Here is a 16,638-nt window from a genome sequence, read left to right as displayed (position 1 = left end):
ATCACGCCAAGACTGGTGGCCAGAAGCCACCTGCCACCTCTGCTGCCACACACACACACACACACACACACACACACACACACACACAGCGAGAGAGCTGCACAAACACCCTGCTGGTGTTAATCAGAACTGAATACCAAGTGTAGATTATGACAGATTAATCTTTCATATCTGACTAAAGTTTATATTATGAGCAAATCTTTTCGTAGGAAATGTTGATATATGTAAAACGATTAATATCACCAGCCTTGTCTATCAACTGGAGCAACTACTGTATTTCCCTCATAGAAATAGTGGATTAGTTAGTTTCTCCATTCTCTACAAGCCCAATAATCTGTTGATAAAGTAAATTATATTGTGCTTAAATTAAATCAATTATAAAAACGGACATTTGGCATATCACATTTTTAAAATCAAGTTGTACTGTATTGGTGGTTGAAGGAGATATCAGAACAAGGAGACTACTGATGCTACATTTGACCCATTGAATCTGAACCTCTCAGCCTCCCAAAAGGGGAGCTTAGTCACACCGCAGTAATACTGAAGTTTCCACTGTAAAAACTCATATAAAACATCGACTCGGCTCTAAAAAAAACCCGTGGGGATATGCGACGCTGGGAAAACTGAGCCAAGAATCCAAAGTGCTTCCAAACACAGACAGTCTCACTTTGTGTGACTGGTGCTATAGAGCTGCTGAGGACAGTGTGTGATGTCCGCTTCGACTATGATTTGACACACACACACACACACACACACACACACACACACACACACACACACACACACACACACACACACACACACACACACACACACACACACACACACACACACACACAAACACACACACACACACACACACACACAGACGAGTCCAGGCGCTTCATCACACAGACAGCGAGGCGACATCACCTAATGGCCCTTATATCCATCTCCCTTAAAAGCATCTTGTATTCCCCTCCATCTTTTCACCTCAGCAAAATCCCGCTTTTTTAATAACCCGTCTGTATTGGTCGATGCCTTTGGTGGCGGGGACTCGGCCACGGGTCCCGCTATGGTCCTAATAACCACTAACCGGAGGACTACAGGGCCACTGCAATGCTGCAGGCCATCAGGAAAGTCTGTGCGTGTGACCATAATTATAGGCATGCTTCTGTATCTGTGTATCTTAAAAAAGAAAAGTATAGAGCGGTGTACGAATACTACGAATACGGTACTAATGAGTTCTCTGAAGTCATTTAATTGCACCAAAACGAATGCTAGAAAACAACATTTCTCATTGTTGCCTATTAGGCAGAAAGGGGCCGATTCGGAGTGATGTTTTATGAATTTGTGTTATTGATGTTAATTGAACTCAACAGACTCGGTGTGCATTTTTTGGCAGGCCATTTCACCTTGGCCTTCTTCACAGACACCTGTGTACGAGGGACCGATAGAAATCACCAAGAGCACAATGAACAGGGACGTCTGAAGATGACCTATTCTCTGTGTTGCCTACACACACACACACACACACACACACACACGAATCAAAGGGAAGACTGAGCGGCACCAACAAGGCCTCAAAGGGCTCCAATTAATACCCCAGCCCTTCATATCCCCTCATCTCCTCATCTTTAAGAGCTGACTGCAGATTAAATATTTATGCATCAGCCCAGAGAGAGAGACTCCTACGTGGCTATCAATAATAAAAAATAATAAAAGAAAGATTGCACAGCTCATACACACAGCTTAACTGATGAAAAGGAAGGTAAAATGAGAAAACAACTGGGCTTAGCTTCCCCTTGCAGCATCATCAGCTGTTTGAGAAGGCAACTGGATAGCAAGCAAACAAGAACTGCAGAGGAATCAAACCAATGGTCGCCCCATGTGACAGGTTGAAATACAAGTTGAGCACAATCCTTGCAAGTATGCAAAAAGCTCAAACTAAATTTACCACGGGTAAAACAGGTTTCCAGGTATCCACTACAGACTCACAGTGGGGCTTCTTCATAATAACCTCAAACACAAACACATTAGGTTCCCCACAGTTAGTACACTTATTGACCAAAATTTGCTTACTGACCACTTGTGCAATGTGGACAAACAATGATAAATGAAACCCAGTTGGCCCCATGTAAGCTCATGTGACAACTGAGCTACAGAGCACATGAAGTATTCATGAGCAAAAACGCATAACAAACAAAGGGGGCAAAGTGTGTATGAGTGCCCTCTAAGAAGCGCCCTCATTAACTGAAAGAGGATACAGTTCCATGAGGACGACTGCTTTTAACAAGTCCTTGACAAGTGCTTCTATTGATTAGCCGTGATCTATTGTAACATCAGACGCATCAGGACCGGCTTCTGAGCGGAGGGATGTAGTGGATCTCAGTTTAGCCTCTGAACATGGCTCCTTGTTGGTGAGGAAAGTTTACAAAATGCCTTCGAAAAACAAAAACTCCAGAGCGGACTCCAATGTGTGGTCTCTAGCTCCCCCAGTGGTAGGATGTGGGACCAAACAGCCGCCCTATCACTTCAGTGTAAACATGTCAACTAAATGTACGGACTTATTAGTAGATCTGACTACAATCATATTTGTGTATAACGTTTAATTAACCTGTTGGTTAAATGTTCCTACATGCTGGAGAACATTGTATGTTCTTGTTTTTTGTACATCAGGGAAAATGTTTCAGAAACAATAAGCAACATTTGTCAACTGTCAAATTTTACAATATGCTAGACCTTACATGAGTGCATGTTAATCCCTTTCAAATGTCTACAAGTCATTCTGAATGTGACAGGAATTGCAGTTGTAATATGTTTCATAGTATCCAACACAGCCAAAGGGACGTAATAATACGTTTCAAATGTCACAGCCGTCATGTGTCTTGTTTTTGTGGAGAACGTCTAGCTGCTGTTTACCTTGTAGGAAGGCAGAAAGCAGAGCACACCCTTGGCCACGACCTGGCAGACGTGGAGCAGCAGCGCGCCCACCTCGTCCTGAAAGATGTACGTTTCAGTGTGCTTGAAGGTAGCCAACAGCTTCCTGCCCTGGGGTCCTTCACCAACAGTGCCCACCCACACCTGAGGAGGGGGTGGGGGGCATTGGAAGTCTTTAGGTCACCAATATACTTCATATGGAATTTTCCATTAACATGTTGCCAACAAAAATGACGAATGTCTACAGATGTCTTTATTATGAGCTTTTTCAAAAACATTCTCATGTGCAATGCCAAAATAGCAATGACATTGAGCCAGACGTTCATGTTACACCATTATTGCAATCTGATGGTCAGAGTCTGACATCTGCTGGACAAAAGTGGAACCTAAAGTGTTCAAGTGATCACGTTTGATACAGATCGGTGCAGCAGCAAAAATAACTTTTAGAGATGACCAGAATCATTAATACTCCACTTATACAAATGAGTGTTTTGTTATAGCTGCAGGTATACAAGGCTCATATTTCTCACCGCTAAACATATATTCATAAAAATATCTTGACGATGTTCGTGGATGTATGGATCACGGATTAACTAATGTACCTACTGACCTGGGACTTGTCGATCACGTGGTTGGCCTCCAGTTTGATGGTGAAGTCCACTCCAAGCTCTGAGGAGAAGGAGCCCATGGGTGACAGGGTCCCTGAAGTCAGCACAACGCTGTGCGCCGCCGTCCTGAAGTAGGCAAAGGCCTGGGAGACACACACAATCAACCTCCCGAGAGTGCTAATGCTGGATTTTATGCCAAGAGCAAAGCGTTAGATAATCAGGCCTACATGGCATGATGTGCCATCTCTAACCTCTCACCACAGCGGGGTTGAGACACCAAAAGCTAAGAGTCAGGACTTCTGTCCGGACTCGGATGCCGTTGCGTTGCCTGTCGTGTGGCCGAACAAAAAAGCCCTGGGCATCAGGCGCGTCAGGTGGGACTTGGTTTTTCCAAGAGAAGGTCTTCTGCAGAGCTATTCGGTAGTCTTCTGCAACACTATGGACACACACACACACACACAGAAAGGACTGAGATATTGCTCAATTCTAAATCCTGTAACTATAGTTCATCTGAGGCAGTGGCATGCCACCGGATGTCTTATGTCGGTGTCTGACCTGCAGCTGTCCCCAGAGTACATGAAGCCCAGCACCATGAAGAGGCTTTTGAGGACAGTGGTGGCTGCCGAGCTGATGGTTGGGACCTCAACCTTGACTTCTTTACCTTTGATGACACGAATGTTCTCTTTCTCCAACACGGCTCCCAGGCTTTTCTGTCACAGTGGAAAACAAGTGAGAAAAACAGTGCGGCCGATTATCAAAAGGACATCTTACACCGAACGAGAACATGCAAGATGTATGTGCTTTTTGTTTTTGGTATCAACCCCTTAATCATGCACAACGCCACGATGTGGAGAACACGGTGCGATACAGAGTTTTTCTCCTTGAGAGCCTTAAAATAAACCAACACATTTGGCACTATTTGTAGCCTACCTAAAGTAAGTCCAGATCTGGAAAACAATAGAATCAATATAAAATCTGGGCCTGGAATTGCTTCAGCCTGAAAGATGGTGAACTGCACTAATTATCAAACTATTGTGGGTCGAGTATCAGAAACATCTGATACAAGTGGTACTGAAATACAGTATAGCTTCATTTAGCTACTGATCCCGTCGTAATATTTTTTCCTGGAGGATATAAATCCACATGGAATTATATGCACTTTGCCTATGATGCATGATGGCTATTTATAGTCAATCAAACTGTGCTATTTTGCTTATTATTAGCCAGCAATTAATTTATGTACGTATGGGCATTTTTCGGCATTATTGCGATGAGTTTACGAGAACCTCTGCACTGAGGCACTTACAACCATCAACGGTTGCCTCTCAGTGGGGGTTCAGTGCTGAAGGCTAGTTAACATTTGAACTGGATTAAAAAAAAGGAGCAAAGTACGGATCAGGTTAACCTCAAACCTCTTGAAGTAAAGCGTATTATGGGTTGTACCGTCAGAAGGCTGTAGGTGTCTGCAGTGATGCCAATGTCCTTAAACATGCCCAGTACATCCCGTCCATTCCAGACTTTACAGGCTCCCTCGAATCCCCGGTCAGACATCAGGCTTTTGTTTTCCTGGATCCAGCTACACCGCGGACAAAGAGACATCCTGTAAACGGCACCGCTCACTAAACCGGGAAGTTTCTAGCGAACGCTCCAATAAAACACCATTGAATTAGCCGTGCGCTATGATTGGTCCAACTCAGGCAGACCGCCAACGTTTTTATAAACTTGTAACTCTGCACTGAAATCACCATCAATGCTGTCAACACATCTGGGTCCCTAGTGATGGGCTTCAAAATAAGATATCATGCTCTAAATTGTGCAATAAAAGCCCCTTCAAAATACAGAGATGATAGCGCCGTGTACCAGTTAGGAAGTAGTGACGTTCATCAAACTATGAGCACCACAGATGAGCCGTGAATTCACTAAACCACTAACTTGATCAGGCTATAGCAGAACCCCATGAGTCGCTCGTGGTCCAAGGGTTTGATGTTTTTTTTGACCATGTTGTCAAGCTCCTGCCTGCACATCAGCAGACTCTGGTGGTCTAAAGTGTAGCTGGAACTCTCTCTTGCACAGTCCTCGATGTTGTGGGCCTCGTCCAGCAGCACGATCTGTCCTGCCAGGTCGATCTCCATCTGTAGAAAATGGAGATTGGAAGCAGAGCAGTAGAGGAGGAGAGGGGGGTGGTTAGAGGAACTGAACGTGGCACAAAAAGTAAGGACATTTGTAGTAATATTTCTTATGCCAGTGGAAAGCCCGTTTGGTTCACAAGGAACATGCATTTGTAGGATGAGCAGCAGAGCTGAGAAAAATCTTCTCTGTCAATGCAAGCTTATTCTTCTGTTGACTCGTTTGGTGGATTGGACGATTAAAGTCTGAACTAACAGGACATATGGACACCAGGAGCCTCAGCAGCAGGGAAAAACCATACATAGGACCAACAACTAAAATGCATTTTCACTACAAATATATAAGACTTTACCTCAGATGTGTTGCCAAGAAGCATTGTTACAACAAAGTAATAAACTAACATATTTCCTTACTTTTTGTTTTTTGCTCCCTTTGGGATTGCTCTATAATTCCTGCAGACTTTCTAAACACTACTCACACTCTCTCTGATCAATGGGTCCAGCAGGTAGTTGTAAGGACAGAATATGATGGAGGCTTCCTGCATAAGTTCACGGGCAGCATAGTAGGAGCAGAACCGGCGCGCTCTGCCCTGTGCGACAAAGTCCTCAATGTCCCAGGCGTCACTGAGTCGGAAGGCCTGGTGCAGCGTCGACCTGCCCCGTATCTTTGCGATACCATGGTAGTAACTGCATGAACCGCCCTGCAATGCACACAATTTGTATTCAAAGTCAGCAGAATTTGATGGATCAAGATGCAGAAAGTGATCCTAAACTTCCCTTCCAGGCTCCAGACAAAGGTTGCTACATCATGAATGGCAAGCAAATTGATTAATGCATCACAAAAAGGATGAATTTCTGAGCTCATCCCGTTCAATTTGAACACATAGTGCTAGCAGGGAGCACTAATAACCACACCTAAATCCAAGTTCATTAATACTTTTTGGCGGGCCGCTTTTATTTTAACCGTTGCAGCTTAGCACGCTTTACAGCACTTGTTGAGCGCTCCATTAAACACTACAACCAATACATGCGCTGTAAATCGCTGTGCTGTCATATGACACTACTCAGCCAATCAAATGTATGTATTTCGATAATCTTTCATGGGTCAGTTATCAGAAACCAAAGTTGAGTTGACCAACTGTCCCGAGAGGTGTGATTGAGTACCAGTACACACATACTAACCAACATCCGTTTGAGGAAATGTTTTTGGGCAAATCCTAAAACATCTACTACATCTGAAGGTCTTATATACCTGAGATAAGTTGTCAGTCCCCTAGTGTGAAACTGCCATGTGTGGGAAACTAACAAAAACATTTTTTGAGCACCCCCTCCTTGTTCAACGGTAGGGGAAACACTGCAGTTGTGACAAATTGTGACCTTTTCGTCACCTTCATGAGGTGTTCATGGTCTGTTTAAGGATGAAGCATCCTCCTTAAAAGCAGATGTCCAAAAGGCCGGTTTTAGGTGGCGTTTTTAGATTTAAAGTTAGGAAAATAGAAAAAAAATGTAATGTTAATGTTGTTTGTGTGCGAGTGTGTTCATCCTCACTTCTTTATCATCCAGCAGTTCCTTGCAGCGCTCGTTGCGGTTGGCGTGAGGCGCCACCCTGCCGTTGACACATGTGTGGGCCCTGCTGGATAAGATGGTCATGGGCACCTTGGAGTAAACGGTGCGCTTCAGCTCGTGGGCGATCTGAGTTATCTGCTTATGTGTCCGGGTGCCAAAGAAGATCTTCGGGATCTTTTTTTTGCCATCGTTTACTTTCTTCTTCGCCCCGTCTTTGGTTGAGGCACACGCGCACAGAGAGCAGTGCTCCGTGGACTGAAAACACACAAAGACAAACACTGAGAGGTTGTTCGCTGCTGGATTTCAACAGAACCAGAACCTTCAATAAAAATACGAGCAACTGTCATTTTCATAATCCCCGAAGGACCCTTTACAGCACCCACTCTGTAGAATTAGTGGTAGCGGGTCACGGATCACACATCACAGTTCCTCAAAGTTCTACTGCTGATGTTTCTTTTATACCAACAAGTCCCTGAATTAATGTTAAATGGTGTATTGTTCTGCTCCCTGTCATGCTGCCTGCACGCATTGACTGCAAGGAGGCGGGGCTCACAGCGGAGACATGGCCTCACGTGCACGACCGTCCTCGGCTTGTTGGAAATAAAGATGCCAGAAGTGAAATGTGGAAGGACTTTGGCCACGTTACAAAGCCGTGTATAATCAATGCCATGATGGCACCATGTCGTTTTCATTAATGTCTTGCTGTGGACTAATACTTTCATTAATGCTATTTGTTAAGTGTTCAAAAAGCTGGGCAGGAACCAGCTGATACAAAAGGGAACCATACAGTTATTATTATTATTATTAGAAATATAAAAGATTGTGTTGTTTCAGCATAATGCAGATTGAACTGAAGCCATGTTCATTTTAATACCAAGTTTATTTGTATACAGTAGGCTAACTTTTTTCAGCATTGAGAGTAGGATGTCCACACTAAAGTACACCATTATTCACAGTTGTTGGCGTCTGAAGTGTGAGTTGGTCGTCTTCATCATAAATAAAAGTAATTACTGCGAATGAGGCTGAGCAATAAAAAACATGAATCAAATCTATATTTTAAAGATGTATGAAATGCAGCATATACTGTTGTGTTTCTTTACAAAGGATGTAGCTAGCTAATGAAAACCACTTGTTTATCTCTCAACCTGACATTGACGTAAACCCACAAAGATTCAGGGAAAAACAACACTAAAACCAGAGGCGTAACAAGTTTGATCCAAGTGACTTTTTGGGGGGAGGGCGATCATAGGGAATACACTACTTTTTTGTCAATAAACGAGTTGTATGTTCACATGAACAAAGTGTGTCAGGAGTATTTACTTTAAGCAGTGATGGCGTCATGACCACCGGAGGTCTTAAAAGTCCCTTTAAATTAGAATGACGGTGTAAGTCTGGTAGACAAAACCTCTACAGCATGTCGGCATTGTTTCCAGGCACTACATCAAGTATGGCCACACATCTGAAGCGCCCCCATTCTGGTCTACCAGCAAACAAGGTATCCTCGCAACATTTAGGAAAGCGTTTGTGGCAGAGTCTGACCGGGCCAAAGCTATTACAGCATCAATTGATTCTTCAGCATGGAGTAAAGGAAGAGGGTAACACTGTTTCAGCGGTACACAGGTTTCCAGTCAGATACATGTTTTTACCCATTTTGCAGTATCGTACAGGAAAAGCTAGAGGAAAACAATCATTTTTCATTTGAGGGTTAATTGCTTGTTGTTTAAACCCTTTGGGATTGGAAACATGCATAAAACACACCAAACCTTTAGGAAAAAGAATCACCATATCTAACGTACAGATGTACATCTAATGAGATCATGTGAGGTATTTGGAAATGTTCTTTGTCTTGTGAATGCTGTACTATGAGACCTCCTGCGTATGATACACAAGGCTCATCACTACTCTCCACTGCCTGACAGACGGCTCTGTATTCTCTTTTGATAAACACATGGAGGCATAAATAATCTGCATCATACATAAGGTGTCCTGTCAATCTCCACCAGTTGACCTTTTGAGTCGGAAAGATGATCAGCCACCATTGTGGCGGCTGAAAAAAAATCTAGCTGCTTCGAAATTGGCCGTACTGTGACGAGGCGGATCCCCCCCCCCCCCCTTACAGCCAATGTGTAGCCAGCAACGCTTATGAAACTGCTTGTGTTGAGCTCTTTTAAGTGGTGTTGACTTTGAGAAGTTGGTGGCTCATATTCACCATCCGATCACAAGCCTCTCCGATCCAGGATTACAACTCTAACATTCGTTAGTCTAAAGCAGCGGTCCCCAACCTTTTTTGCCTCATGGACCGGTTTCATGCTACACAATAGTTCGGTAATATAGCGGTACGAGGCCCGGTGGTTGGGGACCACCGTTGTAAAGTATCTTTTCTATTTTTCACATACACTCACAACACAGCTGTGTAGAGTATGGTTCTGTTCGCCAGTGCACTTTATTTCTAACTTTTTATTTTTCTTTACCTTTTATTTGTATTCTATACCCCCCCTAGCCTATAGCCTTCTATTTTATACTGTAGATTTAAATTGTGAATTTGAAAATTGTCATTTCTCATGTTATTTGTCTTGTTGCACTTTCAAATGCTAAACATCTAATGGCGTCAGACAAATGGGAGAACATCGATATGGACACATTGTCACCACTGCATGATATTATATACAGATGTTGGTTTAAAAAAAAAATAGATTTAGAAAAGGTGTCTGGCCTCTTTCTTCAAAGATTACTTCCTTTTTCTTAATATTGAATTAACAAAACTTTTGAGCTTGGCAAACTAACTCATCTATAAATCCTCAGACTACGTGACTGCTTCCAGGTAAGAATGAATGGTATGTGCTTATCATAGCGATCAGAGGGTTGCACTTCTGATGACAGACGAGGAGCTCAAGTTACCAAGCGGCTCAGATTTTCCGAGCATGTTTGCCCATCAAATTTTACAATGTGCAATGAAGTGTAGGCCAAAGAGCCCTCAGAGAGCCCACTCTCTGAGTTAAGAGGGATAACGAGCCCTGAGCCCATGTGAAAAATAAACAGAGGTGCTGCAGGGCCCCAACACCAGTTCAAGTTACCTTTCTCCTCTGGAACAGTTGCGCTTCACAGCCCGGGCCCTGAGCCCGATCGCCTTACCTGCTGCTGCCACATTAAATAGAGCCATCCAAATATCCTTCCCCAAGATGGCTAATAATTACTTATTCATTGGCAGGTGGGGGGGGGGGAGGGGGAGCAGTGTGGAAGGGCTTGCTGATGAATAGAGGCCCTTGTCAAAAGCTGCAGCAGGAAACAGCTGACACAAGAGTATCTTTTTACACGCCTGCCTCCTGAGATGCCAGGACAACGAGGTATCGGGCCTGGCCCCTCGGCCCGGCGCGGACACCCCCTCGAGAGGAATGCAGATAACTGGCAAAGGGGGCGAAGGAGACGCCAGCTCTGCTAGCAACAGGAACGTAGCAGTTCCATTGGCGTTGCTTCTTGGGTGCCGCTAGCATTGAGAATGTTAGCTTATCCTTCAAATAAAAGGTCATTTTTTGTGCATACGACAGGTGTACTATGTCTATTCAGTAGTACTATGTCTCCTCAGGTACACTACATATACTTTGTTCCCTTGGTATAGCTACACTTCCAGGTGTAATTGTATGAAAGCGCTAAATCTTTCAGGAATTGACGGCATGGAGGTCAATGGTGCTACTGAACACCTCAGAATATTCACAGGTAGGCTTCTGTTGCACTACTCCCTGCCAACACCTGAGAGATGGAAATCTCACACTCGGGGGGGGGGGGGGGGGGGGGGCAGTCAAAGGGCAGTGTGGGGCCGCAGGCAGTGGATAACTTGGGTATCACTGGCGCCTCTCACTGGATGGCAATTTGCTCCTCATTCCACAGCTTTCGAGGGCTTGGAATTCACTCCAATAAGGGGAGTCTTCAGCAGGCGATACCTGGGAGGACATGATACCCAACACCCCTTCCTCCCAACATGACCACACTGTGCAGGTAGGGGGCCCTGGCAAATATCTGCCCTCCAAAGCACCTGTTTATCCCTCGGGCGCAGTAACCAGCGGGTGAACCCCATTCAATATTTATCCCTGTGGCTTTCACAGATCAGCGGTCCAGGCGAGGCAAACCCTCTTAATTAAAACTGGAGCTTGCTTCAAAGGGCCCCATTCAGGCCGTCAGTCAGCGCTCGTGGGACAAAAGGGCCCGGGTCATGTAGCTGCAGGGAAACTAGAGACCGACTTCACTTTCCCTCCTCCTCGTCTTTTTCCACCTCCGACCGTACACGGCACCAAATCCGAGCCACACACCTGTGGCAAGTTAAGACCAGTTGTGAGAGTTCAGCCGTCGCTGTGAGCTGCATTCTGAACAGCATCCTGGGACAGGGCATGTCTAACCTCTGGGTCTTTGGGAACTCAAGAACACAGATTATTCACCAGGAGGACCTTGGCAGACAGCTTTGGCCAACACAGCATTACCTGATGGATCTAGTTTGGTTGATTCTCACTGTAAAAAAGCAGCTTCAAAAGTACTCTCTGCTTTCAGTTCATCGGCAAAAGCAAACGTTTTCTAATGAACAGTTTTATGATAAAACTAGAGCTGAAATAACTACTCACTACATTCACGATCAACAGGAAAAAAAACATTTTATACACTTAATAAGCTTTAACCTTAGCCATCACAACTAAATAAATCAACCCGAACCAAAACCAACGAAGTCTGAAATGTCAAACAGGCCTTTGAAGAATGATGACGTACTAAAATGCTCACTTCACAAAGATGCAATGTTGAAAATTCTGTTGTTTGGGCTCACATGTGTGAAACTCTACACCGCAACCGGAGCCCATTTGGTGGAGTAAACTGCCCCCCAGTGGACTGGACACATTACTGACAGTGAAAGCGTAGAATGAGTGGTGCTCAACCAGCTAAACTATTCCACCCTACCAGCAACATGAGGATTAACCAATCCGTGTTTCCACAGGTCATGTATGACATGTATGTATGCAATAGACAATGATGGCTACATTACTGCCTCTTAAAGAATGAGTTACATCTGTGTCTACCATGGACCGTTCATCACGCAATAATTAAATACGTAAATCAATTATATGGTTGTATTGAAGACACATATAGTAAATATTTTCCATTATATGCATAAAATGCATTAAGTCTTAATGTAAATTAACTGGGACCCAGTACTTTTTGTGGGGAAATGAATCCGCCTAAGTTGACCATGTCTGCATATATTTGGGTAATGCACATGAATTCTGCCGTTTGGTGGAGAGTGGGACATTTATTGTAAGAGAATACTAGGCTTGCTTATATTAATTAACAATCAGTACATTCTTGTGTAATAAACTATACTTGTGTCAGTTTAAATTGTTGCCTCTACAGCAGGAGTTCCCACACTTTTCAGGCTTGGAGCTACTGGCGATCTACCCCGTCCCCCCTGAGGACCGGCCGGTTCTTTTTGTTTTGTCTTTTGTACGCAGTGGCAATAAAAAAATTAAACAATTCTTTAATGTAGTATAAGTTTAGGCACAATAACTGATTTTTGTTGTGCGATATATTGCACCAAAATTCATCCTAAATAAAGAAAATAAATAAGTGAAAGGGACAAGGAGCGGGGTGAAGCATCGGGCTTTGTGGGATGCGGTAGGGTTCAAGAAAATGTGTTCACCTTGCCCTGCGCATGGCCCTCCTTTTCATTACCACGGTTTTTAAACAAAGTCGACGTACTGGCTGGTTCACCTTATTGTCTCTCCTCTCTCATTCAGCTTAAAGCCCAAATGTTCCCACACCGGAGCTGAAGATTGCGACTTCGTAAACAAGTCCATTTGGACTTGTTTATCCTAATTTTCTCGATGTAGTCAGCAAAACAGAACACTTCATAACATAACATGTGTGTGTGTACGCTGGCGAAGGCGGAGCTCGGGCAAAGAAAGCAGATAAGAGGACAGAGGCAATCCAGATGTATGTAAGTAAAGTAAAGATTATTTAATTAACTTAATGTACTCACGCAGCATGATGAGGGAAGACCATCTGCTGCTGTGTTTGGCTCCGTAGTGCCACTCGGACCACCCGTAGGGTCATTTTCCTGCTCATCATCTATGAATACCACTCCCTGCTCCACACGCTGCCTCTTACGCTGCTGAGGAACAAAAAGAGGCTTTAGTCCACTGAACTGCACATTACCTGGCATTCACATCACTGTAATATTGTTCCTACACAAAAATTTCATCAAACCACTGCAGATATGGGTACTCTGTGGTTATAAAATAATAAGGTTTCAGATTCACCCTTTAAATTTTATCTACAGTAAAGTCAGTATAAAACAAAGGTACAATACCTGATGTTCAGCAGTACGAAAGCGCTTCCTCTCTGGCTGAAAGTCGTCATCCTCGCAGTCAAGAATGAGGCTGGACAGCATCTTGCCAGACAGACGAGAGGCTATAGATTGTTTCCTTGGATGTAACGTCTCGGTGGATGGGCCTGAAACAAGGCAAGTGCAATATTAGATTATACAAGAACCAAAACCATGACTTGTTTGTATCATTACAGCCCCTAGTATCATGGATGTAATCAGGATTATGTTTTAAACCAAAGGCAAAAGCCAAGTCAAAGCACCGGCTACAAGCAAAGGAAGCATTGTTTGGTGACGTGTTCGTTTTTGTGTAAATACAGTATTTTACAAGAGGCCAAGTATCATGAGGGGAGGTAATACAGTCATGCATGTTTCAAATGCCCCCACAAATAAAACTGAAAACTGAACAACACTTACTCTGTTCAGATGCTGCAAGCGGTGTCAATTCTTTGCAAGGTGACACAGTGAGATCCACAACGGGTTGGGAAGCTGCTGCGGCTGCGCAACTGCTGACTTTGCTGTGGCACACACATTGGCATGGCTTGATGTTTATATCCAACTGGCTCTTCTCCAAAAGACTCTCTCCCATTTTCTGTTTATCTGTCATTGTATGATACAACAGATGTATAAATAAATTCTCAGCTGGTACATGGTGTAGGAAACAATATGAGACAGATATATGCGGATTAGGTAAAGAAACTTTCAAATGCTTATAAACCTTTGAAATGGTATTTTAACATTACAAGCAAACTAATGCAAGTCTTATGTAGCCTTGCGTCACTGTATAAATATTGTAGAAAATAAATATCATATGTAGTAATATAAATAAATTTGAATAAAAACATTAAAACATCTATGACACTTGAGATCTAATAACAAGTAAGAGACTTCCGCTCCAATTAATGTGGACACCACAAGTCAAACATTTGGTTTGACCCATAGAATAGTTTTCAGAGCCGACCTACCGAACTCCGCCTGCTGCCAGCCCAGAGCCGAGCAGAGCAGAGCCAAGCTCTTCCCGCTTCCTGTGGGACTCTCCAGCAAACAGTGCTTCCCATGTTTCAGTCCTTGTATGATCTGCAGAGAACGTACATTTACAATACCGAACTGACAAATCCACATGTTGTCTTGCATTTTTTAACTGTTCTTTTCCAGGATATTTCTAGTTTTCCATACACAACCTTAGGGTATGCGCAGCCTCATACTGATTCCTAGCTGCCGGCATAAATAATGGTGGTTATTTGGTTTATGTAGTTCTTTAAGCTGCACTATATCAGTGTGGAGGAAACGTTTTGGTCTAGAGTGATCTAAAACAACTGGTTACCTGTGTGGTACGACCAATATCCATCAAAACACCAAGTGCATGTCTCGGACTGCGTAGCACGACCGTCTTCGATGCATTTATTGTTTTGCTCGCCAGGGTTCTTGCGATCTTTCAAGAAATATACTTTCTTCAATGTATTTTTTCATGCGTGGCAGGAACGTGGTGCTCACTTATACAGGCGTAATTGCTGCAGTGGATGTGTGATGCATTTTGAAGACAGCAATAGGTTTGTGTGAATGTGTGACGAATCAGGCCCCAGAGGCAGGAAACAGCTGCTGCTGTTAAGTAAACACAAACGGCCAAGCGGAGAAGAATCAGTAGGTTCAAAAAACAGTAGGGACGTGACACCGGCCATCCTTATGAATTGTAATTTGTAACATTTAAAGTCCTCTATGTTGCTTAGTTTAACCGCGCGGTGACGGTGTGACTCACTGAATTCATCATAGACAGCTGGGACGGGTACGCCTTGCAGGGGAAGTGTATTTCCACCCCTCCAACCATGTACTCTACCGGGGATGAAGCCATGTTCCTCTGCTTCACGGGGATATCTGGCGTAAACAAGGGAAACACTTAATATCAGCTCTCATGACATTTCATATAAACTCATGTTGCAGGCAGGTGGCCACTGTGACTATCGGTATTATTTCACTAACTGGCGTTACCTTAGCTAAGGTACTGTAGCACACGGCTAGCTAACCTTTATGCATTTGATAACCTTTTTTTTAACACATGTCATGTTCACCGTTTTCGTGTCGGTGTCAGTGGCCACCTACCTGAGTGAAGGGAAAGTAACTCGTTAGTCAACGTTATTACTGCGTTTCTAGCTAGAGCTAAATGTGCTGTTGTCCCTCGCCACGGCCGGCGGACTAACCAGCAGCACTCTGACAGCGGTTAGAAAACAACTCACTCCCCGTCACCTTTCCCGCTCTGCGAACAGCTTCTTCTTCGTTGGAGTTGTTCGGCAGAGAGTCTGCGCTCTATTGCGTTTGTGCCACCTTCTGGAGCTAGGTAAGTACCGCGCCGTCTTCATAATGGATCATTTCAATTCAAGTGGCGTCTCCCAGCAAGGCAACAGCCCTGTTATTAATTTTCCTTTACTTCCATGCATACTATCATTTATGTTAATTCTATTTCCTTAATTTCAGTTCCCAGTCATTGTCTCTTCTGGTTCTGCTTGCTTCACCCTGATGGATAGGTGTCCATGATTTAGTGTCCTGGTCCTATACATGTGTTTATCTCGTCCTCCTCGTACCCCATCTGTTTACTACCGTCCACTCTCTGTAAGGAAAACAATTCATCTTTCTCCTCCACTTCTGCAAGGACCCATCATTATATATTATATAGCGCAAAATCACAAATCACATTCAGCTTCCGCCAATTGTTGAAATTCTTAATGAACACCGGTCTAAAATCATTAAACAGTAGAATTGACACACATACAAGTCATGCATCAAGGCTACTCAAAGGTCCTCTTCCCTGGTAGTGGAATGTATAGCTGGAAGATAGCAATACAAAAACAGGGAGGCGCTCTGGTTGACACGAAGTGCTGGTAATCAACCTTGGATATAGAACATGATATCTTACACCTCAGGCGCCGCGAGATTATTTGGACATTGACGCATCAACATCAACATCACAACACACATAAAACATCCCCTCTGCCAGGAACCTCACATTGGCCCAGAAAAAAATCCTCCCTGAGTAATCCTATGACAGTTGTGTCCTTATTTGTTTTTA

The 16,638-nt window shown here is 43.7% G+C and overlaps 1 protein-coding gene across 3 annotated transcripts in view; it reads right to left on the bottom strand.

Moving 5' to 3' along the window:
- brip1 (BRCA1 interacting helicase 1) overlaps window positions 1-15,957 on the bottom strand; it is a 58,824-nt gene extending 42,867 nt beyond the window's left edge. For 2 of the 3 annotated variants that reach the window (XM_078098540.1, XM_078098542.1), the window contains exons 1-14: window positions 15,675-15,957; window positions 15,334-15,449; window positions 14,543-14,654; window positions 13,995-14,177; window positions 13,563-13,705; window positions 13,233-13,364; window positions 7,202-7,474; window positions 6,133-6,354; window positions 5,460-5,659; window positions 4,971-5,103; window positions 4,083-4,237; window positions 3,786-3,963; window positions 3,530-3,670; window positions 2,902-3,063 (exon numbers count right to left, since the gene is read on the bottom strand). In XM_078098540.1, the coding sequence (XP_077954666.1) occupies window positions 2,902-3,063; window positions 3,530-3,670; window positions 3,786-3,963; window positions 4,083-4,237; window positions 4,971-5,103; window positions 5,460-5,659; window positions 6,133-6,354; window positions 7,202-7,474; window positions 13,233-13,364; window positions 13,563-13,705; window positions 13,995-14,177; window positions 14,543-14,654; window positions 15,334-15,426 (2,127 nt within the window). In that variant the 5' untranslated portion in view covers window positions 15,427-15,449; window positions 15,675-15,957. The remainder of the gene's footprint in view (window positions 1-2,901; window positions 3,064-3,529; window positions 3,671-3,785; window positions 3,964-4,082; window positions 4,238-4,970; window positions 5,104-5,459; window positions 5,660-6,132; window positions 6,355-7,201; window positions 7,475-13,232; window positions 13,365-13,562; window positions 13,706-13,994; window positions 14,178-14,542; window positions 14,655-15,333; window positions 15,450-15,674) is intronic. The other variant, XM_078098541.1, reaches the window with a different exon arrangement.
- Window positions 15,958-16,638: the final 681 nt, after the last annotated feature.

This window comes from Gasterosteus aculeatus, chromosome 1 (assembly GCF_964276395.1).
Source record: "Gasterosteus aculeatus chromosome 1, fGasAcu3.hap1.1, whole genome shotgun sequence".
NCBI lineage: Eukaryota > Metazoa > Chordata > Actinopteri > Perciformes > Gasterosteidae > Gasterosteus > Gasterosteus aculeatus.
Note: the sequence above shows the minus strand (reverse complement) of the source record. Positions and strands in the feature narration are given on the sequence as shown.